Source organism: Schistocerca serialis, chromosome 11 (assembly GCF_023864345.2).
Source record: "Schistocerca serialis cubense isolate TAMUIC-IGC-003099 chromosome 11, iqSchSeri2.2, whole genome shotgun sequence".
Taxonomy (NCBI): Eukaryota; Metazoa; Arthropoda; class Insecta; order Orthoptera; family Acrididae; genus Schistocerca; species Schistocerca serialis.
Genome location: NC_064648.1, coordinates 98,669,779 through 98,697,507, shown reverse-complemented (window position 1 = coordinate 98,697,507; position 27,729 = coordinate 98,669,779). Strand labels below are relative to the sequence as shown.

General features: G+C 42.5%; 1 protein-coding gene and 1 non-coding gene across 4 annotated transcripts in view; one reads left to right on the top strand and one right to left on the bottom strand.

The window, feature by feature from the left end:
* The window catches only part of LOC126426732 (sorting nexin-13-like), a 399,890-nt gene extending 395,634 nt beyond the window's left edge, over positions 1-4,256 (bottom strand). For all 3 annotated transcript variants that reach the window (XM_050088694.1, XM_050088696.1, XM_050088695.1), the window contains exon 1: positions 4,034-4,256. In XM_050088694.1, coding sequence (XP_049944651.1) covers positions 4,034-4,036 — 3 coding nt within the window. In that variant the 5' untranslated portion in view covers positions 4,037-4,256. The remainder of the gene's footprint in view (positions 1-4,033) is intronic.
* A 959-nt stretch (positions 4,257-5,215) lies between these two features.
* Trnal-uag (transfer RNA leucine (anticodon UAG)) lies at positions 5,216-5,295 on the top strand. Its single transcript has one exon. It is a non-coding gene; the product is annotated as a tRNA-Leu (tRNA).
* Positions 5,296-27,729: the final 22,434 nt, after the last annotated feature.

Below are 27,729 nucleotides of genomic sequence, written 5' to 3'. Positions count from 1 at the left end.
AGCTCTTGTGGATGTTTCCCACTGTCTCGTTTTCACAGCAAAGGAATTCTATGACTGCACGTCGCTTCTGACGAACGTAAAGTGTAGTGGCCATCTTGAAGACATGATGTGACGGTGCCACTCACAGGAACAGGTTGAACTAAGTTTGAAAACAAGCAAGAAGGATTTATCTACACACTGTAAAACTTTCACACATGCATAATGCAAACTGTATTTTTACAAAAATGTGTGCATTTCTTTTGGAGTGACCCTCGTATTTACATATAATGTTACAGAACCAAATTCCATTTAGAATGAACAACTCATACTGAAAAATCAAAAACACATTGGAAATTTTCACATCTTGTTCCAAGAATAATACTAGTCATGTGGGCCAATTCATTTTAACTAATTCGACAATACTTACAAATTACCATTGTTTTATAACAACAGTTGATTATGATCCTTTCCACTTTCTTTTGGTTATGTATTCCTCTGACTTTTCTGTTACTGACGTTCCACATATCTGCTTCTGCATGACTAAACTTTATTTATAGATATTTTTTGGTCACATATTTTATGTATAATCAGGGTGTTTCACAATTCATGTTAAACAATTCCAGAGGTTATAGAGAGGACTTAGTAGATCAGGTTTTACATAGCAAACCATGCCCAGAAACGTCATCCAATGATGCTGCAGAGTGTCACAGTTACAGGTGCTTGTATATGTACATGTACGTATATACAGGATGATTCTGTGATGATTTTACAAACTTTCTAGGATAATGGACAAGTATAACTATATCAATTTGGGGTAAGGGTTCCTGCACGGTACTGTTGTTGCTAAGATCCTAGGGTAGGCAACATTCAGAGGTGGTAGCACGGACCAAAACAAGGAAAAAATGTCTATTAAGCATGGGCTCTAAAATGCATATCTGAGGAGCTACAAGCACTTCATTTTCACTACTGTGAAACACATCTTCTCTATTGAAGTAGTACTGATAACCGTTAAGAAATGTATTTTAGAGACCATATTTACAAGACATTTTTCTTGTACTGGTCCATACTACCACCCCTACAAGTTGCACTCCTAGAAACAACAGCACCAGTACATGTATTCCACTGTCAGAGGTATCAGAATGATTTCTGCTTGTAACTTTCTGCTCATTCATTCCTGAACCAGGTACCCCCACGTCAGATTGAAACATTTATCCATCTTCATCGTGCTTCAAATCACCCTACATATACACACATTTACAGGTGCCAGTACCTATAACTCTGACGTTCTGTAGTGTCAATGGGTGACACGGTCCGGACATGGGTTCCTACATAAAACTTTAAGTCCCCTCTGCAACCTCCCTACATGTGTCACGTGAATTGTGAAACACCCTGTACATAACCCTAACTGTTAACAAAAATCTAAGTATTGCTTGTATTTTTATTACAATTTCCAAACATACTTTGCACATGAAATTTTCTTTCATCCATGATGTGTACAATGGTGCTGGATAATGGTCCTTGGAAGAAAACAGTCGCACAATACAGAATAAACTGAACAGCACCTTAAGGTGTTATCTGATTTCATTTCTATTTTTATAGTTCACATGTGTAAAGTATGCACAGCAGCTCTTTTGTTAATTTACATTGCACTTCTAGTTATTTATATTGAAAAGTGGATTGTATATGGAGTAAACTTGGATAATGGGCTAAGCTACAGATCAATTTATTAATACAACCTATATTTCATACTTGTCCTTCACTCTGACAAAAGCTTTCCATATAATCTACAGTTCAGCTTATGCTACAGATCAGCACATTAATATGACCGAGAGTTCAGGGTCAACTGAACCTACTGATACCAGACACCAGCTTCGTCTCTTAATGTAATGATATAGTGTGCGTCATCATACAAGTGCATCTTTTTCGAATGTAGACTGTGGTGACACACTGTGTATCTGTAGTATATACCAAGGTCAAGATCGGGTTGCATGGTGACAGTTTTGTTGAGTGTTAACAAAGTGATTATCATACGCTTCAGTTAATCTTATCTTACTGCGGGTATTCTCATACGGATGGCCGATAAAGTTTCAAACATTTGAATAATGTGATGAACAGATGCTAAAAGGTCCCTCCAACTTTTGAAAGTGTTACGAACTCTGTGACACCTGTTTGTTGAAGACTACTGTGGGGTAATGTAGAACTTTTGTGAAATAAGTTAAGGGATATAGGGTCTCTCTGAAAATCATTTATGCATATTGCACTGAAAGTACATTACCATTCATTTTATCCAAAATGATTAAATCTTTGTTGCAGGCGATATTCACAGTTCACTAGAGTAACCAAACCCTATCAGTCACTTCATAAAATCACATATTACACTAATAGAAGGATAAATGAAAATATTCAAACTGACTAGCCCTTTTTTTTCTTTTTAGTCCCCTGTGTGAAATATCAATATAGTGAATCCACTTTAGTTCGGCATCTACAAGCATCACAGTGTGTGAGGTTTTCTGATTCACTGCTCATTTTTTTAATATGTGGAGGGACTAAACCACTATTCCACCAAAATAGGGCATTACTCAATGTGTCTAAATCGAACGAGTCATCAAAAACCCATCGTTGCAACATCGTCATGCTTGGGTGGACCGGTAAGTTTGCAACTGTCTGCTTTCCACAAACTAAACAAATGGAGCAGTTGGCAGTATCTGCTTAGCTAGATCTACCTTGTTGTCTTGCTACAAGGAATAAACTATTAATCATATTCTATACAAGTACTGGCACAAACTCTGAACGTTCAAAAAGTTGCACGGGATCCAGCTGACGAATTTCACAACAAAGACATAGAGGTTAACTTCCTTATTAAGTAAGTTGTAGCGTCAAACATCCAGCCAGATAACACAAAGTGTGACAAAGTTCTCTCAGCAGTGAAGATGTGCACTAGTCACTCTTGGTGCAAAAATGTTAACAATGAAAAACGTTTTCGACTGTTACAAGGTCCATGCAACTGCGAAAATGCTGATGACAGTCAGCAGACACTGGAAACATTTTATTTCCACACTCATCTGTGAAATAAAATTACAGATTACATATGAATATAATGTTGTGATGCGTTGCAAACAACAGTAAACAACTTGACTGTAGCTTTCTGAACAGAAGCGATATCAAATATTGTAGCGGACTTTTACTAATACTGAAACGAACTTGGCTGTATATTTACGGCATTAAAGTTAATTTTTGACGAATTTCTACACAACTACTACGTCATCTTAACGACTGTCATGGACGATTGAGTTATACAGTGAAGACAACAACCTGAGGTCTTTTCTATTGTAGTTGCAACTGATGCAGTACAAAATAAACTCTGTTAAAAACATCTCTACACACTGGAGTATCCAGTCTTTTATTTATCGTACCCACTGCAACGTTACTATAAACAGATATCTGTATTTACGTAGTTTTGCGTTATGTACCTATGTGTAGCCAAAGTGGCGCTAGATACGCAATTATTTTAACTAGATCCACACTATCATTCACTCATTTTTACTTCTTTTTCGCCCGTTTCTTCAGCGTTGATTCTTAATCGCAAACCTGAAAATTCATGGTGCAAGGAAAACAGTGATGTTCAATCCTATACACTTACTTTATTAATTTTATAATCACTGTCGTACAAATGAATTAATTTTAAGAATGGTGCACAGTACTCAGAAAAAATAAAATGTAATACATTTAAACATAATGCAAATGAACCCATTCATCTGAAACAATGTAGCTCCACACAGTTATGGGAAAAGATAGAAAAATGCAACATGAAGCGGTAAACGAAGACGCAAATCTCACAATGTGTTGTGTGTACTTTTTCCTTTTGATTGACAGACGACATCGCTCATGAAATAAATATTTAAATTCTAGAAGCGTTCGAGTGCATTTAATTAGTGCAAACGAAAATAAGCACAACCGGCGAGCTTTACCAGGTTATGCGAGTAATACATTAGTTATACAAGCATGCTATCTTATTTAAATAAGAAGAATCGTACTTGTTTTTTTACAAACTTACCATGTTACTTGGAATGCAGTATTTTACTCGCTGGACAAAAGCTGACCCGAGTCTTTAATCCACATTTCACCCATCTTCCGCAGCGTACTGTCATGTGATGGCGCCATTCTTCTGTTTCAACTCCAGATGCTCAGTTGACCCACATGATGTGAAGTGTAACACAGTTAAACTGGTCCTAATATTTACGTATGACGGCCATCCGTTTGACAGCTGATACGCCACTGCATCTCTACGACTAGTTCCGACATTTCAGCGCTAGGTGGCACTGTCAGAGGGAGAGCTGCCGTAACTATGGCAACGGGGAGCACACCTTACATCAGATATTTAAGCCTTAAACCTGCTCGGGATACTCTTTCTAGCTGGGTGCACGAAATGGAATGTGTTTTATTAGACGACAAGTATAATCGAATGCATGGACAGTAAATAATAGTATGTAAACTGCTAAACTCCCACACCAGTCCGCGTCATCTGCTGCATTAAGGAATTGCGAACAACACACAATCGCAAATGATGTATACTGTCCGCAAACAAGTAAGGCTTATTTTTACAATCGAGATACTCGAAAAACTGCTTATTGTAGTTTCGGTTACAATATCATTCATCGGGCTCGAATGAAACAAGTTTCACACGTTATTCATAAACTCCACAGTCAATTTCAGAGCTGACGATACCGAAACACGTAGATCCCATTAACGAAATAAATATAATCTAACTACAAAATCTTTTTCCGCTTTCTCAATTGTGTCACGATTAAACCGACTTGCAAAGGTGTGTGCAGCTCAAATATTTTAGCTGGAAATATCCTGCCACAATGAAAATAAAAATTGGGAACCTGTAGAAATACATCGTAACAATTAGGCCTTCTGAAATAGTTCTGCAGATGCCATTACAACAAAATTAGGCTTCAACAAGTACTATAGCAAAGATTAAAACATTTTTCCAACACTGAGTGCGTAAAAGTAACGGAAAATCCACAGATATAAAATGTTGTCCAGATTGCGGTTGCGCAAAGATTATACCTCTTGAGTGTTACACTTACCAGCACTGTCCTTAGGTCCTGCTCGCTAAGCGCAGATGAACGAAAACACAGACGGAAACGTTTCTCGGGTAAAATTATAGTTTATGTGAAGGAACAGTGAGCCCTAACAATATCAGGCTTCATAATTTAGCAATTTCTGTGAAGGTAGCGTGGCCGAGCGGTCTAAGGCGCTGGTTTTAGGCACCAGTCCGAAAGGGCGTGGGTTCGAATCCCACCGCTGCCAAAAATTTTTAAACAAACGAAAGTTTACTCTGCAATGTAATAACAATATGTAATTGTAATTGTAATATTGTAAACTCGAAAACCGATCTTCTTGTTATTTTAGGTCTTTCCCATGAATTCTTGTTCTAGAAACCTCAAAAATAAATAAATGAATAAAATCATATTCGGAACTATAAGAGAAGTGGGAAAAGTTCAGGTTAGGGAGACAGGGCTTGGTGTAAAGAAAGTTTGGCGGGTGGGCGGGGGGTGAAAAGGTTCAGTATGGTCAGGTTTGACGTAACGAATTGGGCGTTGGACTAAATGTCACGGTGCAATTGCTCGCAAATTTCATACTCGTTACACTTTTGTAAAGTTTGAATACAAGGCACTGATCGTGGAGAATACCATCTCAGAATGACGTGGGAACGAGTAAAACAACGTTTTCGATTATGGACAGCGGTTTCTGGATGAGTCATTCCGCCTTCCCATTTTTGAATTCGCGACTGTATTGGACAACAAGAAAGACGTCGGAAGGTCGCTCTTTTGTGTCATTATTGCCATCATGGACTTACTATGGTCAAGTTGACCACGCTGATTAACCGGAACTTTTCGGGTAAAAAATTACCAGTATTGTACATCCGGAAATCACACAGTACTACGTAATAGTGGAAGTCCTGTGTTGGCAGAAAATCGGGACTTACGCATTGGAGGTTTAAAAACTAGGCTCGAAAAGGACCTATAGGTCGAGACACAAAAGAGGACGTAGATTTTCATCAGGGAAATATTTTCTTATATGACGAACCAGATTGGTACACTGGTGCAGCTTTACACTGGAGTGCTGTTCTGTTCATAGGGTGCTAACTTCTGGTTGGTAATAAGAAACATTTTACAGAAAATAAAACTGGATTTTTCATTAGTCATACTGACATCTATGACTCATTAACTCGTTTGCAAAAAATCCTTAAAACAAAAAGAGCTCGTTTATGGACTTGTTAAGAAGAGCATGCAAACGGAGAAGAATCTTGCGTTTCTTACGGATATTCACGCGAATTTAAAACGTAATCGCGTCGACTTTTAGACTTATTAGTGTAGTTACTTAATGCTCCTAATTAGGATGTAACTGAATTCAATATACATATTCTATAAATTTCTCACCAGTTACATTTTCACTTACTGAACGAGCTGAGAATGTCGAAGGGCGATGAACACACACGTACATCAGCTGCCTTCCGTGAGTCGTTCCTCATTCAGAACCGTACTGAGGTGTTCCTGCGCCTCGCAGTACAGCGAGCGGACGGCACTCTGCCAACTGAAACAATGCTTCAAGAAGCGCTGTGTTTAGCCATTGTTGATTACATTTGTCAGCGTGACTGTTTCGTTACTCTTGTCCACAGTGTTGCCAACTTTTGGGATTTCCCGTCAAATTTGACGGAATTTCATGTTGTTTGACGGTTAAAATTTAGTTTTGAAGGTTGACGGATTTTTTTACTGATATTATTAACCCTTAACTCGGCAGGTGACTGTTCTGTAACGTATACAATGAGGTGGGGTCTATGGGACCCCTATGTTTAAACCGTGATTTAAGGCAAAAATCATTTGTAATTTTTAATTTATTCTATATGACATTTATTTTTACCATTACTTTATTTTTAAGTGTTGTTTAAATGCTTCTAGTTTATTTTATTGCACGAAACAAAGCCTGCAGCATTTTAATATTTATCACACAAAAGCACACAATTTTGTGTGGTTCTCTTAAAAAGTACACATAAATAGACTGTCAGAGTACTGAATTTTACATTCTGAAAAATTATCCAGTCTCAGTAGCAAATAAGTTTCCAAATAAAACTTAATTCCAGGGCTTAAATTCGCGCACAAAAATTTCACCCGACAGGCACGAAAAGAAATTTGTAAATGATAGAGCGTAGCAATCAGTCGTCCTTTCTTGTTGCAGGTTTTATTACGCAAATCCAGATTTCGGCTAGTGGCTAGCCATTATCAATGCACTATTTTTTAAACTCGATGCATGTTAGTTCCCTGTTGTTCGGGCGTCAGTCACAGTTCTTTCAATACTACTACTACTACTAAGTAGTTTTTTTTTGGTCATCAGTCTACTGACTGGTTTGATGCGGCCCGCCACGAATTCCTTTCCTGTGCTAACCTCTTCATCTCAGAGTAGCACTTGCAAGCTACGTCCCCAATTATTTGCTTGACGTATTCCAATCTCTGTCTTCCTATACAGTTTTTGCCCTCTACAGCTCCCTCTAGTACCATGGATGTCATTCCCTCATGTCTTAGCAGATGTCCTATCATCCTGTCCCTTCTCCTTATCAGTGTTTTCCACATATTCCTTTCCTCTCCGATTGTGCGTAGAACCTCCTCATTCCTTACCTTATCAGTCCACCTAATTTTCAACATTCGTCTATAGCACCACATCTCAAATGCTTCGATCCTCTTCTGTTCCGGTTTTCCCACAGTCCATGTTTCACTACCATACAATGCTGTACTCCAGACGTACATCCTCAGAAATTTCTTCCTCAAATTAAGGCCGGTATTTGATATTAGTAGACTTCTCTTGGCCAGAAATGCCTTTTTGCCATAGCGAGTCTGCTTTTGATGTCCTCCTTGCTCCGTCCGTCATTGGTTATTTTACTGCCTAGGTAGCAGAATTCCTTAACTTCATTGACTTCGTGACCATCAATCCTGATGTTAAGTTTCTCGCTGTTCTCATTTCTGCTACTTCTCATTACCTTCGTCTTTCTCCGGTTTACTCTCAAACCATACTGTGTACTCATTAGACTGTTCATTCCGTTCAGCAGATCATTTAATTCTTCTTCACTTTCACTCAGGATAGCAATGTCATCAGCGAATCGTATCATTGATATCCTTTCACCTTGTATTTTAATTCCACTCCTGAACCTTTCTTTTATTTCCATCATTGCTTCCTCGATGTACAGATTGAAGAGTAGGGGCGAAAGGCTACAGCCTTGTCTTACACCCTTCTTAATACGAGCACTTTGTTCTTGATCGTCCACTCTTATTACTCCCTCTTGGTTGTTGTACATATTGTATATGACCCGTCTCTCCCTATAGCTTACCCCTACTTTTTTCAGAATCTCGAACAGCTTGCACCATTTTATATTGTCGAACGCTTTTTCCAGGTCGACAAATCCTATGAAAGTGTCTTGATTTTTCTTTAGCCTTGCTTCTATTATTAGCCGTAACGTCAGAATTGCCTCTCTCGTCCCTTTACTTTTCCTAAAGACAAACTGATCGTCACCTAGCGCATTCTCAATTTTCTTTTCCATTCTTCTGTATATTATTCTTGTAAGCAGCTTCGATGCATGAGCTGTTAAGCTGATTGTGCGATAATTCTCGCACTTGTCAGCTCTTGCCGTCTTCGGAATTGTGTGGATGATGCTTTTCCGAAAGTCAGATGGTATATCGCCAAACTCATATTCTACACACCAACGTGAATAGTCGTTTTGTTGCCACTTCCCCCAATGATTTTAGAAATTCTGATGGAATGTTATCTATCCCTTCTGCCTTATTTGACCGTAAGTCCTCCAAAGCTCTTTTAAATTCCGATTCTAATACTGGATCCCCTATCTCTTCTAAATCGACTCCTGTTTCTTCTTCTATCACATCAGACAAATCTTCACCCTCATAGAGGCTTCCAATGTATTCTTTCCACGTATCTGCTCTCTCTTCTGCATTTAACAGTGGAATTCCCGTTGCACTCTTAATGTTACCACCGTTGCTTTTAATGTCACCAAAGGTTGTTTTGACTTTCCTGTGTGCTGAGTCTGTCCTTCCGACAATCATATCTTTTTCGATGTCTTGAATACTACTACTAAGTAGTAGTACTACTACTACTACAGAGTAGTATTCAAAGAACCGTGACTGACGCCAGAACAACAGGGAACTAACATGCATCGAGTTTAAAAAATAGTCATTGATAATGGCTAGCCACTAGCCGAAATCTGGATTTGCGTAATAAATCCTGCAAAAAAAAAAAAAAAAAAAAAAAAAAAAAAAAAAAAAAAAAAAAAATAAAGGACGACTGATTGCTGCGCTCTATCATTTATAAATTACGTAACAGTCGCTGAGTGCACCCACTTTCCTAATGGAAGGTAACCTGATACAAAAAGAAAGTCTGTCAAATTGACATTCATTGCTGGGAACTACATTTTTATCACGACTCAGAACACATTCCATTTTAACAGACACTTTACGTACGCGGTGTTCAAAAAGTCTCTCCACAGTGCCGTATGATTGTTAGCCACGCGTGCCGTATGCCGCAGTGAATATACCGAAATGAAACTCAGTGAAACACAAGTTATTAAGTAATTTACTGAATATTAATTTTCACTTACAAATTTTCACATTAAATTTTGAAAGTGATCGCCCTGATGTTGAATATACAATTCAATTCGTCTAATCATGTTTCCAAACATAAGCTGTAACATTTCTTTCGCAACAGAAGCAAAAGTGGATATTGCAGTTTTCAATTCATCGCTGGATTTTGGACGGTTTTTATAGACAGTTGCTTTCGCTGCAGAAGAAAAAGTCGGGTGGTGTTTAGGGCAGGCGTTCGTAGAGGCCAAAGTCCCTGTGAAATTATGCGATTACCAAAAACATCAGCAAGCAATGACATTGAAAAGCGAACTGTATGCGCGGTTGCACCATCTTGTTGAAAATAGCCGTTCAGTATTTCTCTTAACACAAGTTCTCCTATGAATGGGTACAGAATATCACTGCAGTATCTTTGGGCGTTTATTGTTTCGTTGAAAAATATGAGACCCACAATCTGACGTCTAGAAATTGCAATTTTTTTTATTTTCACAGAATTAAGTGGTTCCTCATGAATACACAATGCATTTGCAGTACTCCACATACGAGAATTTTGCGAGTTCATGTATCTGGATAAGTGAAAGCACGCCTCATCAGTGAAAATCGTTTCATTAAGAATATACCTTCCATTTCGTTGAAGGAAATTTTTGAACCATTGACAACATTGCAGCCTCTTGCCATGATCCGTATTTTCAGTTCTTGTGCTCGACTGTCGTGTTGTATGGGAAAAGTTGTAATTTTTTCCTTACAGCTGTGTGGGCCGTTCCGACACTTAACGTCGATTTCCTGGTCCAGTTTTCTTACTGACTTGCTCGGACTCGTGGACATTTTATCGGAGATATCGAGTAGTTTATCCTCAGACAAAACGCTAGGACGACCACTTCTCGGTGCATCTGTCACTGAACCCGTACTTCGAAATTTGTTAATCAAATCTCGCCCAGTATCGCGATGTGGGAGTGTTGTCTCCGGGAAAACTGAATTAAATGTTTGACGAATTGAAACTGTGTATTTACTGCCAGCTTTGAACACTTGTTCGACTAAAAACACACGTTCTTCAATGGTTAGCATTTTAACAGTGACAAAAACGAAACGAACAAAGGAACTAAACTTAAAACTTTCACGTCAACACGTAACGACACACAACAATGATACAACTGAAGCTGGCCGACATAAACGAAACAGTGGAATGTTGGGAGAGTCCACCTGAAGGGAAGTAACCCAAGCAGGCGAACGGCTGACAATCTTACGGCACTGCGGAGAGACTTTCTGAACACCCCGTATTTCATTAAAGAAACAGACTGATCCCATCACAACTTTCCTGAAGTTCTTCCTCTGAATGATACTCTTGTTCCATATCAGAACTGTTATCACTGGTTAATGTAAAATCGTCGTCTTTTTCGTTTATTTCTTGATCTATATCACTGACACCTCCCTCCACAGACCGACTAACAGTTTCATCAAAGTCGGGAAAGTTGAAAATGACACATTCGTGCCAACACATTTTGAGCTATAGGTAATGTACTGAAGGATAACAGGTACATAGTTCACGAAGGGCGGTCTAGCAGGTCTAGGAGACTCCAGCACCTATCAGTAACACGTGTCAACACTAAACGCAGAAGGCGATAACGCAACCAAGCGAGTTCGAAAATTTTCGCGCGGTGTGACAGACCACACCTCGTGAGGTAAGGGTTAAACCTGGGCCTTTTTATGACAGGTTTTTCTGATTTCTTTTAATTTTGAAAAAAAAAGTAAATATTTTCTTTGACAAAGGAATGATGAATGCAAATCTTTGTACACCTGCAAGACAGTGCCATGAATCGATTGCACTGAAACTCTAAAGTTTCACTCAGTGTGTTCCAAAAACCGGCTGTATTTCTGATCTTTTCATTCAAATTAAATACATGTGGGATATATACGAAAACTGAATGGAAATTAAATCCTTAGCTTTCCTTCCTATTGAGCAATGCACATCGCTATTTTTTAGCTAACAGTGTCAAACACCTCTGATGACTGGCAAACATAATACGGTGGCAAATGGCTCTAGTTTCTGTTCTAAACGAAGATACAATGCACTACTGGCGATTAAAATTGCTACACCAAGAAGAAATGCAGAAGATAAACGGGTATTCATTGGACAAATATATTATACTAGAACTGACATGTGATTACATTTTCACGCAATTTGGGTGCATAGATCCTGAGAAATCAGTACCCAGAACAACCACCTCTGGCCGTAATAACGTCCTTGATACGCCTGGGCATTGAGTCAAACAGAGCTTGGATGGCGTGTACAGGTACAGCTGCTCATGCAGCTTCAACACGATACAAATGTCCAGATGTGTGTCAAATCTTATGGGACTTAACTGCTAAGGTCATCAGTCCCTAAGCTTACACACTACTTAACCTAAATTATTCTAAGGACAAACACACACACCCATGCCCGAGGGAGGACTGACTTAGAGCCATTTGAACGGATTTTCCGAAATGCTCATTCCAAGCCTCCGGGCCATCACAATCTGCCCTCGGTCAAGCTCGGGTAGATTGCGTCACTTCCTCATTCTGCACACGGACAGCATTCACTGATACTACGCTACTGGCCATTAAAATTGCTACACCAAGAAGAAAGGCACGTGATAAACCGGTATTCATTGGACAAATATATTATACTAGAACTGACATGTGATTACATTTTCACGCAATTTGGGTGCATAGATCCTGAGAAATCAGTACCCAGAACAACCACCTCTGGCCGTAATAACGTCCTTGATACGCCTGGGCATTGAGTCAAACAGAGCTTGGATGGCGTGTACAGGTACAGCTGCTCATGCAGCTTCAACACGATACAAATGTCCAGATGTGTGTCAAATCTTATGGGACTTAACTGCTAAGGTCATCAGTCCCTAAGCTTACACACTACTTAACCTAAATTATTCTAAGGACAAACACACACACCCATGCCCGAGGGAGGACTGACTTAGAGCCATTTGAACGGATTTTCCGAAATGCTCATTCCAAGCCTCCGGGCCATCACAATCTGCCCTCGGTCAAGCTCGGGTAGATTGCGTCACTTCCTCATTCTGCACACGGACAGCATTCACTGATACTACGCTACTGGCCATTAAAATTGCTACACCAAGAAGAAAGGCACGTGATAAACCGGTATTCATTGGACAAATATATTATACTAGAACTGACATGTGATTACATTTTCACGCAATTTGGGTGCATAGATCCTGAGAAATCAGTACCCAGAACAACCACCTCTGGCCGTAATAACGTCCTTGATACGCCTGGGCATTGAGTCAAACAGAGCTTGGATGGCGTGTACAGGTACAGCTGCTCATGCAGCTTCAACACGATACAAATGTCCAGATGTGTGTCAAATCTTATGGGACTTAACTGCTAAGGTCATCAGTCCCTAAGCTTACACACTACTTAACCTAAATTATTCTAAGGACAAACACACACACCCATGCCCGAGGGAGGACTGACTTAGAGCCATTTGAACGGATTTTCCGAAATGCTCATTCCAAGCCTCCGGGCCATCACAATCTGCCCTCGGTCAAGCTCGGGTAGATTGCGTCACTTCCTCATTCTGCACACGGACAGCATTCACTGATACTACGCTACTGGCCATTAAAATTGCTACACCAAGAAGAAAGGCACGTGATAAACCGGTATTCATTGGACAAATATATTATACTAGAACTGACATGTGATTACATTTTCACGCAATTTGGGTGCATAGATCCTGAGAAATCAGTACCCAGAACAACCACCTCTGGCCGTAATAACGTCCTTGATACGCCTGGGCATTGAGTCAAACAGAGCTTGGATGGCGTGTACAGGTACAGCTGCTCATGCAGCTTCAACACGATACAAATGTCCAGATGTGTGTCAAATCTTATGGGACTTAACTGCTAAGGTCATCAGTCCCTAAGCTTACACACTACTTAACCTAAATTATTCTAAGGACAAACACACACACCCATGCCCGAGGGAGGACTGACTTAGAGCCATTTGAACGGATTTTCCGAAATGCTCATTCCAAGCCTCCGGGCCATCACAATCTGCCCTCGGTCAAGCTCGGGTAGATTGCGTCACTTCCTCATTCTGCACACGGACAGCATTCACTGATACTACGCTACTGGCCATTAAAATTGCTACACCAAGAAGAAAGGCACGTGATAAACCGGTATTCATTGGACAAATATATTATACTAGAACTGACATGTGATTACATTTTCACGCAATTTGGGTGCATAGATCCTGAGAAATCAGTACCCAGAACAACCACCTCTGGCCGTAATAACGTCCTTGATACGCCTGGGCATTGAGTCAAACAGAGCTTGGATGGCGTGTACAGGTACAGCTGCTCATGCAGCTTCAACACGATACAAATGTCCAGATGTGTGTCAAATCTTATGGGACTTAACTGCTAAGGTCATCAGTCCCTAAGCTTACACACTACTTAACCTAAATTATCCTAAGGACAAACACACACACCCATGCCCGAGGGAGGACTGACTTAGAGCCATTTGAACGGATTTTCCGAAATGCTCATTCCAAGCCTCCGGGCCATCACAATCTGCCCTCGGTCAAGCTCGGGTAGATTGCGTCACTTCCTCATTCTGCACACGGACAGCATTCACTGATACTACGCTACTGGCCATTAAAATTGCTACACCAAGAAGAAAGGCACGTGATAAACCGGTATTCATTGGACAAATATATTATACTAGAACTGACATGTGATTACATTTTCACGCAATTTGGGTGCATAGATCCTGAGAAATCAGTACCCAGAACAACCACCTCTGGCCGTAATAACGTCCTTGATACGCCTGGGCATTGAGTCAAACAGAGCTTGGATGGTGTGTACAGGTACAGCTGCCCATGCAGCTTCAACACGATACCACAGTTCATCAAGAGTAGTGACTGGCGTATTGTGACGAGCCAATTGCTCGGCCACCATTGACCACACGTTTTCAATTGGTAACAGATCTGGAGAATGTGCTGGCCAGGGCAGCAATCTAAACATTTTCTGTATCCAGAAAGGCCCGTACAGGACCTGCAACATACGTTCGTGCATTATCCTGCTGAAATGTAGGGTTTCGCATGGATAGAATGAAGGGTAGAGTCACGGGTCGTAGCACATCTGAAATGTAGCGTCCACTGTTCAAAGTGCCGTCAATGCGAACAAGAGGTGACCGAGACGTGTAACAGATGTCGCCCCATACCATCACGGCGGGTGATACGCCAGTATGGCGATGACGAAGACACGCTTCCAATGTACGTTCACCGCGATGTCGCCAAACACGGGTGCGACCATCGTGATGCTGTAAACACAACCTGGATTCGTCCGAAAAAATGACGTTTTGCCATTCCTGCACCCAGGTTCGTCGTTGAGTACACCATCGCAGGCATTCCTGTCTGTGATGCAGCGTCGAGGGTAACCGGAGCCACGGTCTCAGAGCTGATAGTCCGTGCTGCTGCAAACGTCGTCGAACTGTTCGTGGAGATGGTTGTTGCCTTGCAAACGTCCCCATCTGTTGACTCAGGGATCGAGACGTGGCTGCACGATCCGTTACAGCTGTCCGGATAAGATGCCTGTCATCTCGACTGCCAGTGATACGAGGCCGTTGGGATCCAGCACGGCGTTCCGTATTGCCCTCCTGAAGCCACCGGTTCCATATTCTGCTAACAGTCATCGGATCTCGACCGACGCGAGCAGCAATGTCGCGATACGATAAACCGCAATCGCGATAGGCTACAATCCGACCTTTATCAGTCGGAAACGTGATGGTACGCATTTCTCCTCCTTACACGAGGCATCACAACAACGTTTCACCAGGCAACGCCGGTCAACTGCTGTTTGTGTATGAGAAATCGGTTGGAAACTTTCCTCATGCAAGCACGTTGTAGGTGTCGCCACCGGCGCCAACCTTGTGTGAATGCTCTGAAAAGCTAATCATTTGCATATCACAGCATCTCCTTCCTGTCGGTTAAATTTCGCGTCTGTAGCACTTCATCTTCTTGGTGTAGCAATTTTAATATCCAGTAGTGTAGTAAGAATCCCATACTCAGGAACTGAGCATAAGGAGCACAAGCAGGAATCCTGAACCACCATCCTGGGAAGGGTGCGAGTGGAGGAGGTTTTTCCATCGCCCTCCTCCGTCCTGTTAGGAAGTGTCGAGTGTGTTTTTGTACATAGAGGATGACAGTGATGGCTGCTGGTACTGCGTGGTGTTGTGTTTGTGTTTTTATGGATGAGGAGGGAGAGGATGAAACTCGGTGCTGGCACGTAGCGTAATCCTCTCGAGAAGTATGAACGAGGCTGCCGAGCTTAACATCCAAATCCGCCGGACGAATCGCCATCAACTGTGTCGCATATCGTCTCTTCAAGAGACATTTTGGAGAGGTTCGGAACTTAATCCAGGACACTGGCGCTAAAACTGGCGATCAGGAGGTTTAAACTACCATCTCCCCACCCCTCGCCAGCCGACTACTGGTAGCGAAAGTATCATCCACCACCACTAGGATTCCCTATGTGATCAACAGTGTCCGGACACCGCCAAATGCAAATGGTTTTCATATTAGGTGCATTGTGCTGCAACCTGCTGCCAGATGCTCCATATGAGCGACCTCAGCAGTCATTAGACGTCGGGAGAGAGCAGGATGGGGCGCTCTGCGAAACTCACGGACTCTGAACGTGGTCAGGTGATTGGGTGTCACTTGTGTCATACGTCTGTTCGCGGGATTTCCACACTCCTAGACATCCATAGGTCCACTGTTGCCGACGTGATAGTGAAGTGGAAACGTGAAGGGACACGTACAGCACATAAGCGTGCAGGCCGACCTCGTCTATTGACTGAAAGGGAACGCCGACAGTTGAAGAGGGTCGTAATGTGTGATAGGCAGACCATCACACAGGAATTCCAAACTGCTTCAGGATCCACTGCAGGCAGTATGATAGTTGGGCGGGAGGTGAGAAAACTTGGATTTCGTGTTCGAGCGGCTGCTCATAAGCCACACATCATGCCAGTAAAAGCCAAACGACGCCTCGCTTGGTGTAAGGGGTGTAAATATTGGACGATTGAACAGTTGAAAAACGTTGTGTGGAGTGACGAATCACGGTACACAATGTGGCGATCTGATGGCAGGGTGTGGGTATGGCGAATGCCCGGTGAACGTCTTCTGCCAGCGTCTGTAGTGCCGACGGTAAAATCGGTAAAATTCGGAGGCGGTGGTGTTACGGTGTGGTCGTGTTTTTCGTGGAGGGGCTTGCACACCGTGTTGTTTTGTGTGGCACTATCACAGCACAGCCCTACATTGGTGTTTTAAGCACCTTCTTGCTTCCCACTGTTGAACAGCAATTCGGAGGTGACGATTGCACCTTTCAACACGATCGAGCGCCTGTTCATAATGAACGGCCTGCGGCGGAGTGGTTACACGACAATAACGTCTCTGTAATGGACTGGCCTGCACAGAGTCCTGACCTCGATCCTATAGAACACCTCTGGCATGTTTTGGAACCCCGACTTCGTGCCAGGCCTCACCGACCGACATCGATACCTCTCTGAGTGCTGCCCTCCGTGAAGAATGGGCTGCCATGCCCCAAGAAAGCTTCCAGCACCTGATTGAACGTGTGTCTGCGAGAGTGGAAGCTGTCACCAAGGCTAAGGGTGGGCCAACACCATACTGAATTCCAGCATTACGGATGCAGGGCGCCACAAACTTGTAAGTCTTTTCTGCCAGGTGTCCGAATATTTTTGATCACGTAGTGTACAATACGTGCCTAGCACTAGCAGCACACTAACAGAAATATACTTTGCTGTATAATGCCGCGAATTCTGTATAGTGAGCAGAATGCATTAATTAGTGTATGGTACTTCTCGCGAATTGTAACTTGGCGTCTGTCAAAAATGGCTCTGAGCATTATGGGACGTAACATCTGATTTCATCAGTCCCCTAGAACTTAGAACTACTTAAACCTAAGGACATCACACACATCCGTGCTCGAGGCACGATTCGAACCTGCGACCGTAGGAGTCGAGCGGTTCCGGACTGAAGCGCCTAGAACCGCTCGTCCATAGCGGCCGGCTGGCATCTGTCGAGCGGATTTGCGGACAGAGAGGAGAGCTGAGAGCTGACAAACTATGCTGCGTGATTGGGATGCACGGGGGGGGGGGGGGGGGGGAGAGAGAGCGAGAACAAATTCCGCCTCCATGTATCGTAAGCACCCAGTGCAGGCAACAGAAAGTTGTGTATCTAGCTTCCATGAGCTCCTGACAGCCGGCTTTCTTTTTCGAAATGGAATGGAAAATAGCCCCCGTGATGAAGCAGCAATCGCATCATCATTTTCGTAAAATTGACACTGAATATAGCGCAAAACATGCAGACAGCGACAGACAGCTCAGAAACGGTGCGAAGTTGGCAACCATCGTCTGCAAATCACTATGGCACTAATTTTCCCGGCTGCTACCGATCGTAACTGGGGAGCTGTGTCCCAGGCTAGTGCTCTTTTTGTTTGTTTTTACGACTGACTGAACATGCCTGAAAAGAATGTCAAGCGGTATGTACGACATTTTAGAAAAGTGTGGTTAAGTGATAAACAATTAAAGGACTGGTTGTTAGAGATGCCCGGGGAACCTAGTAGTGGGCGGTGTAAATACAAGGTGTACATAAAGTCCGGGAACACTTTCAGTTATTTATTGCACAAGAACTAAACATTGTACAGATGTCAGATATTTCATTTTGAAGAGAAACTCTGAATCTTGTTTCCAAACATTCGATTTGCGAACCACGAGTGACCTGGCAGACGTCAATACGGTAATCGAATTCTCGCCATACCCGTCCCAGCACGGCATCGTCGACCGTGGCAGTCGCTTCCCGTATTCTCTCCCGGAGCTCTGCTACATCACGTGGTAGAGGCGGTACACACACCAGATCTTTAATGTGTGCCCGCGGAAAAATATCACACGGAGTGAGATCTGGTGATCGGAGAGGCCATTCCGTGAAAGAGCTGTCCCCTTCTGTAGCACGGCCAATCCATCGATGCGGCAGGTCTGTATTCCCGCGAACTACACGATGAAAATGGGGCGCGCCGGCCGCTATGGCCGAGCGGTTCTAGGCGCTTCAGTCCGGAACCGCGCGACTGCTACGGTCGCAGGTTCGAATCCTGCCTCGGGTATGGATGCGTGTGTTGTTCTTAGGTTATTTAGGTTTAAGTGGTTCTAAGGTCTAGGGGACTAATGACCTCAGATGTTATGTCCCATAGTGCTCAGAGCCATTTGAACCTTTTTTTTTTTTTTTTTTAAACGGGGCGGAGCCCCATTCTGCTGAAAGAAGAACCGAGAGTCCGGGTTGCATTTGAGGCATCAGCCATTGCTGCAACACGTCCGAGTATGTATATCCCGTGACAGTGCTCTAGGCGGAGTAGAATGGCCTGTACAGTTTTCGACGTTACGAGGCACAAAAAACACTTACCTTTGGGGAATCACGCTCCAATTCAATGAATTCGCGTGGATGCTTTGTATTCCTGATTCGACAATTATGACTTTTCACTTTCCCATTAGCGTGAAAAATGGCTTCGTCGCTAAAAATTAAGCTGCTGACAATGCCGTCCCCATCCTCATTCAGTTGCTGCAACTGCGAACAAAACTCCAAATGCTTGACTTTGTCGTCGTCATTGAGCTTCTGCACCAGCTCCAATTTGAATGGTTTCATAGACAGCTTCTGTCGCAGGACTTTCCACACTGTCATTGGAGCCATTTATAGTTCACGGGATGCACGACGCACATATGTCTTAGGACTGCTTATGAATGTCTCTCGTACGCTCTACACATTCACTTCACGCACACTGGGACGTCCGCTTCTCTTTGCCGGTCACAGGCAACCCGGCGTAACGAATTTGTTGTGCCAGTGGTAAATGGCCTTCCTTGTTGGTTGCTGCTTACCGTACTTGGTTCTAAACATTCGTTGAACAGCTGTAGCACACTTGCTTTTGTGGAACTCCAACACACAGAAAGCTCGCTCCATACCTGAACTCGCCACGTTTGCGACTAGCGCTGACTATCGGCAAATTACCAAACTACGCTGTGTCGCTATATACGAAAAAAACTTTCAGGATTTCTGTTCAAAATGACATATGTGTGATATCTGTACAATGTTTGGTTCTTGTGCAATAAATAATTGAATGTGTTTCTGAACTTTATGTACACTCTGTATTTCCAATGCAACCTGACTGTGCATTTGTCAGATTTACTTCAGCATGGAAAAAATGAGAAACATTTAAAAGCAGCTGAACCTTTCTCATCTTCACGACAGACAACATTGCCATTTCGGTCTACCAAACATACAGAAGCCGCTCTTAGCCTTGTTTGTGTTTAATGATTGTGCAGTTGGATCCGTTGATCATCTTTCAGATCTAACCAAGAAATTTTTGTCAAAGTGCTGACCATGCATCTCTTTTATGGCTACACCGTATGAAGAGCAGTGCTTTGATCAGGAACATTCTCTTCCAGCACTTTAAATCAGAACTACAGAACGATGTTGCTAATGGACGTTTCAGCCTTTTTATAGATGAATCTACAGACGTTTCTGTTACCAAATTGTTGGCTGCGTGCATTGTATATTTTTCAAAACAACAAAACAGAGGTATTTCCACCTTTTTAGGAATTGTTGAACTAGAACAGGGGAATGCTGAATCTATTGTTACTGCAGTAAAGTCATTACTTTCAGATTGTGACCTAGACATTAAACAAAAGAGAGGATGGGTATTAACCACGGGGTTTACCAGAAACTGAAATGTGAGGTCCCCAATCTTATATTGCTCGCCTGTATTTGCCATTCAGTTAAGTTAGCAGGATCCTCTGCTGCCCATATGCTACCAAGGAATATTGAGTTCTTAATTTGTGGAATTTATCCTTGGTTTTCTAAATCTTCTTCTCGACAAGCCATGTACAGGGAGTTATTTAAAGCCATAAATGATGGAGCCGTAGCCCTTGAAATTATACACTAATCAGACGCAAGGTGGCTATCAATCAAAGGTGCTGTTATTCGCACGTAAGTCAGTGGCTTGAACTACAGACACATTTTGAAATATCCTGACTCCGACTTAAGCGCTATACAGCTGAACTACACATGTCAAAAAAAGTTTTACATCACCTCGGTTCCGAGAGTTCCACAACCTCTGCAGAAAATTGGAATAGAGACCAACATAAACATCATTTCCGCCCTTTTTATTGCTCATGAAAACCACACATTGCATGTTGTACCACCATACAGCGAGACCTTCAGAGGTGGCGGTCCAGATTTCTGTACACACTGCTACCTCTAATACCCAGTAGCACGTCCTTTTGCATTGATGCATGCCTGTATTCGTCTTGTCATACTATCCACAAGTTCATCAAGGCACTGTTGGTCCAGATTATCCCACTCCTCAACGGCGATTCGGTGTAGATCCCTCAGAGATGTTGGTGGGTCACGTCGTCCATAAACAGCCCTTTTCAATGTATCCCAGGCATGTTCGATAGGGTTCATGACTGGAGAACATTCTGGCCACTCTAGTCGAGCGATCATTCACGTTTTGTACAGCCGTTACGGCGCCTTCCATGACCAGCAGCAGCGTACTTCGGCCCCACATGATGCCACCCCGAAACATCAGGAAACCTCCACCTTGCTGCACTCACTGGACAGTGTGTCTAAGGCGTTCAGTCTGACCGGGTTGCTTCCAAACACGTCTCCGACGATTGTCTGGTTGAAGGCATATGCGACACTCATTTGCGAGGAGAATGTCATGCCAATCCCGAGCGGTCGATTCGGCATGTTTTTGGGCCCACCTGTACCGCGCTGCATGCTGTCGTGTTTGCAAAGTTGGACCTCGCCATGGACATCAGCAGTGAAGTTGCACATCATGCAGCCTATTGCACACAGTTCGAGCCATAATCCGTAGGTAGCGGCCATCCACTGCAGTAGTAGCCCTTGGGCGGCCTGAGCGAGGCATGTCATTGACAGTTCCTCTCTCTTGTATCTCCTCCATGTCCGAACAACATCGCTTGGGTTCACTCCGAGACACCTGGACACTTCTCTTGTTGAGAGCCCTTCTTGGCACAAAGTAACAATGCGGACGCAATCGAATCGCGGTATTGACGGTCTAGGCACGGTAGAACTACAGACAATATGAGTCGTGTACCTCCTTCCTGGTGGAATGATTGGAACTGATCGGCTGTCGGACCCCCTCCGTCTAATAGGCGCTCTTCATGCATCGTTGTTTACATCTCTGGGCGGGTTTAGTGACATCTCTGAGCAGTCAAAGGGGCTGTGTCTGTGATATAATATCCACAGTCAACGCCTTTCTTCAGGAGTTCTGGGAACCGGGATGATGCAAAACTTTTTTTTGATGTGTGTATTATGTAGTTTGTACTCTGATGCCATCAATAAGCTTTATCTTATATGTTTCTCAGACCAACTCTCGAAGAATGCCAAAAGGTCAATAAATCATTCCAATCAAGTACAGCAGACCGTTGAAAGCTTCTGCCAGGCTTTGTTCTTCCTTTGTCTGTCTTAACGAGATGGATTGTTGTTCTCCGGTTATATGGGGCATTTGGCAATAGTAGACGTTAGAAAATACAAATTACCTAATATTTATCATGGACATGAAGTAGAGGTTTCATTGGTAAATATGATGAAAGAAAATAAAACTAATGCAGAAAGCGAAAAATTTTTTCGCAGTAGATGAGAAATGGCTGGTTCAAATGGCTCTGAGCACTATGGGACTTAACATCTATGGGTCATCAGTCCGCTAGAACTTAGAACTACTTAAACCTAACTAACCTAAGGACATCACACAACACCCAGTCATCACGAGGCAGAGAAAATCCCTGACCCCGCCGGGAATAGAATAGATGAGAAAATTTGTTGCTTTGCTTTGCAGAGGAGCTCTACAGGCGACTGCCAAATAATGTCAAGGCTTTGCAAAAAGTGTGCCTAATTGCTCCAAAATAGTGTTTGAGGGAGGTGAAAGAAAGTACAATCCCGCTAGCTCAGGGATTTCAATTACCTGACACAGAAATAATAAAAATTGACTTTCAGTGGTCAAAATTAACTACTGTTCAATGGAAAAATGTCGACTATCCAGTAGAACTTTGGAAAGAGATCGCATCATATAAAGACGCTAGTTCCCCAATTTCATTTCAGGAGTTCTCATGTTTAGGGAATGATGCTTTTGGTGTTACCTTAATCAGATGCTGAAATCGAAAGAGCATTTTAGCATGCCCAGCAATGTGAAAACCTCCCTCAGTGCCCGGACTTGGGCTTGTGAACAAGTGCTAACATAATCACGTCTTACCAGAGCACGCTTTGAAGCAAATTGGCACAGTGGCTGCGTACCGAAGAGACCAAAAATGCAGCACGTCAACTGAAGAAGAGGCAGAGAACGATGTGGATGAACTGTTAAGGTGAGTAAATATCTTTAAATTTGTGTATTTTCACGTTTTCGTGGCGCAATGGGTGCTCTCTTCTAATATTTCGGCTGTATACTGTCCAGCCATGTTTCTATCGGCTCATTCTGAAGATGACTGGACGTTATAGAGCCGAAACATTAGAAGTAGAAACTGAATGCGTGCAACTGCAGAAATTTATTGGAGCGTATTTAAATTTGCTTGTTACTGTTCCATTAAAATGTGATGTTGTTATATAATAATACATACTTTATATTTTGGCCGAGTTCGGTGGATTTTTGAATGTGCATCCGTCTCACAAACTAGGTATGATTTGTTGTTGTGATCTTCACTCCTGAGACTGGTTTGATGCAGCTCTCCGTGCTACTGTATCCTGTGCAAGCTTCTTCATCTCCGAGTAACTACTGCAACCTACAGCCTCCTGAATGTGTTTAGTGTATTCATGCCTTGGTCTCCCTATACGATTTTGACCCTCTGCGCTTCCCTCCAATACTAAATTGGTGATGCCTTGATGCCTCAGGACGTGTTTTACCAAGTGATCCCTTCTTCTAGTCAAGTTGTGCCTCAAAACCCTCCCCATTTCTGTTCAGTACCTCCTCATTAGTTACGTGGTCTACCCATCTAATCTTCAGCATTCTTCTGTAGCACCACATTTCGAAAGCTTCTATTCTCTTCTTGTCTAAACTATTTAACGTCCATGTTTCACTTCCATACATAGCTACACTCCATACAAATACTTTCAGAAAAGACTTTCTGACACTTAAATTTGTATTCAATTTTAGCAGATTTCTGAAACTTCCTGGCAGATTAAAACTGTGTGCCGGACCGAGACTCGAACTCGTGACCTTTGCCTTTCGCAGGCAAGTGCTCTGCCAACTGAGCTACCCAAGCACGACTCACGCCACGTCCTCACAGCTTTGCTTCTGCCAGTATCTCGTCCGGCACACAGTTTTAATCTGCCAGGAAGTTTCATATCAGTGCACACTCCGCTGCAGAGTGAAAATCTCATTCTGTTAACAGATTTCTCTTCTTCAGAAACTCTTTCCTTTCCATTGCCAGTCTACATTTTATATCCGCTCTACCTCGACCATCATCAGTTATTTTGCTCCCCAAATAGGAAAATTCATCTACTACTTTAAGTATCTCATTTCTTAATCTAATTCCTTCATTATCGCCTTATTTAATTCGACTACATTCCATTATGCTCCTTTTGCTTTTGTTGATGTTCATCTTATATCCTCCTTTCTAGACACTGTACATTTCGTTCAAGTGCTCTTCCAGCACAATTAAAATGTAGTCGGCAAACCTCAAAGTTTTTATTTCTTCTCCATGGATTTCAATTCCTACTCCAAATTTGTCTTTTGTTTCCTTTACTGGTTGCTCCACATACAGATTGGATAACATCGGAGACAGGCTACAACCCTGTCTCACTGAGTATAATGATTAAAATAAATTTTAGTTTCGTCTTTTTATTTGCAAGAAAATACGGAGATATCTGATCTTGACGGATTTTTGCGGATTTTTAAATGTTTGCTTGATGTGCAAACAAAGTAATGAGTGTAATGTTTTAAAATAAGTTTTATTTTTTCTTAATTTTTGCAAGAAAATATGGAAATTTTTCATTTTGACGGATTTTTCGGTGTTAGTTTGGCGGGAAAAATAATCAAGTGTTGGCAACAGTGCCTGTCTATTCTGTGGATATATAAGTACGTAGATGGGCGCACGTTACGAATTTACGACGTGACAACAGGATGTCACATTTGTCGGCTAACCTGCTATCAGGCCCGTGACAAAGCTGTTACGGGTCGCTAGGTTTTTATTGCTGAGCGCACACGAGTGACAGAATCGTCACTCTACATGCATTCTCCGGTCCCCATTTGTTTTCCCATTAACAGCAAAGTGACACACAATCGTGGCATCAATGTCTTGGTACAACGGGGCTGTGCACCAAGACGATATTGCTAATGATATTCTTATAGAAGAATTGGAAAAAAAATACAGTACTTTTCGACAAAAATTTGAAGGGCTGTTCAGACATAACTTTGAAGATTACGGGATGGATATAAATCAGTCGAATAATATTTTTAAGTGCTTGGGACAATTTTTGTTTAGTTGGGACAGTATTTTTGTTACGTTAATGCAAGTAGAATGCGAAGTAATTCCTCAACACTTTCAACACTCATCCGAATATTTTGAAAAAAAAAATTGTGTTGATGTTGTAACAGTTTATGAAAAATTGTGTAAAACTTTTCGCTTATTAGAGTGTCACTGCAAGGGAGGTGTACGAACTACTTTTTTAATGATATTTTCTTCTACGTTTCATGAGTTCGCAAATAATCACCATCACTTTCAAAATCCCTGTAGACAAATGACGCTTGACTTTCAAACAAAAAGTTTAGTGACTGTCATCCTCAGTGAGCGCGCTCCACTCTTGTGGCAGGTGACAGAAACTTATTTATCACGGTGACAAAAATCATCCATGCGCGCTAGCTCTAAGAAGACTGTGATGAGGATTCTGATTCTATAACTGTTTAGGAACGCCTCGTACCCAACTTGACAACAATGTTTCGAGAAAGGTAGTGTCAGCACACATGAGCAGCTTTTTACCACCTTATTTTGATCCGCAAAAATAGCAGTGTGGTCATTGTTACGGAAAGCAGAGCGAATGACAAACGAATGGAGCTAGTGCTCCAGAATCGAATATCTAGTTTTAACACTTTCTAAAGAGAAGATGGTAATTCCAACACAGCATTATGTCACTGTGATCAGCGCCGGCCAGTGTGGCCGAGCGGTTCTAGGCGCTTCAGTCTGGAACCGCGCGACTGCTACGGTAGCAGGTTCGAATCCTGGCTCGGGCATGGATGTGTGTGATGTCCTTAGGATAGGTAGGTTTAAGTAGTTCTAAGTTGTAGGGGACTGATGACCTCAGATGTTAAGTCCCATAGTGTTCAGAGCCATTTGAACCATTTTTTTTTTCACTGTGATCTGCCACATAGTGCTACAACCAGCTAAATGAAACGTTTCGTGGAATCAGGGAAATTGCTCCTACAAGTGAGCGAGATGTCCAGACTGCACGGGGAGGGGGGGGGGGGATCAAGTGCCCCTCTTGCTCACCCCCACCCCTCTGCCCCGTCCTCGGACGCCTATGATTGTCATTATTTCCCGTGAACATTTACGTCTACATAATACGAATGATGGGGCACAGCATCTCCGCGGTAGCGCTGAATTAGGGATTTTCCCGTAAGGCCATTTCACGAGTGTACCGTGAATTCCAATCCCAAAGTCCGCCCCGGTAGCTGAGTGGTCAGCGTGACAGACTGTCAATCCTAAGGGCCCGGGTTCGATTTCCGGCTGGGTCGGAGATTTTCTCCGCTCAGGGACTGGGTGTTGTGTTGTCCTAATCATCATCATTTCATTCCCATCGACGCGCAGGTCGCCGAAGTGGCGTCAAATCGAAAGCCCTGCACCAGGCGAACGGTCTACCCGACGGGAGGCCCTAGCCACACGACATTTCCATTTTTTCCAATCCCAAAGAAAGCAGGTGTTGACAGATGTGAAAATTACCGAACTATCAGTTTAATAAGTCACAGCTGCAAAATACTAACACGAATTCTTTACAGACGAATGGAAAAACTAGTAGAAGCTGACCTCGGGAAGGATCAGTTTGCATTCCGTAGAAATGCTGGAACACGTGAGGCAATACTGACTTTACGACTTATCTTAGAAGAAAGATTAAGGAAAGGCAAACCCACCCTTCTAGCATTTGTAGACTTAGAGAAAGCTTTTGACAATGTTGACTGGAATACTCTCTTTCAAATTCTAAATGTGGCAGGGGTAAAATACAGGGAGCGAAAGGCTATTTTCAATTTGTACAGAAATCAGAAGACAGTTATTAGAGTCGAGGGGCATGAAAGGGAAGCAGTGGTTGGGAAGGGAAAGAGACAGGTTTGTAGCCTCTCCCCGATGTTATTCAATCTGTATACTGAGCAAGCAGTAAAGGAAACAAAAGAAAAGTTCGGAGTAGGTATTAAAATCCGTGGAGAAGAAATAAAAACTTTGAGGTTCGCCGATGACATTGTAATTCTGTCAGAGACAGCAAAGCACTTGTAAGAGCAGTTGAACGGAATGGACAGTGTCTTGAAAGGAGGATATAAGATGAACATCAACAAAAGCAAAACGAGGATAATGGAATGTAGTCGAATTAAGTCGGGTGATGCTGAGGGAATTAGATTAGGAAATGAGACACTCAAAGTAGTAAAAGAGTTTTGCTATTTGGGGAGCAAAATAACTGATGATGGTCGAAGTAGAGAAGATATAAATCGTAGACTGGCAATGGCAAGGAAAGCGTTTCTGAAGAAGAGAAGTTTGTTAACATCGAGTATAGATTTAAGTGTCAGGAAGTCGTTTCTGAAAGTATTTGTATGGAGTGTAGCCATGTATGGAAGTAAAACATGGACGATAAATAGTTTGGACAAGAAGAGAATAGAAGCTTTCGAAATGTGGTGCTACAGAAGAATGCTGAAGATTATATGGGTAGATCACATAACTAATGATGAGGTACTGAACAGAATTGGGGAGAAGAGGAGTTTGTGGCACAACTTGACTAGAAGAAGGGACCGGTTGGTAGGACATGTTCTGAGACA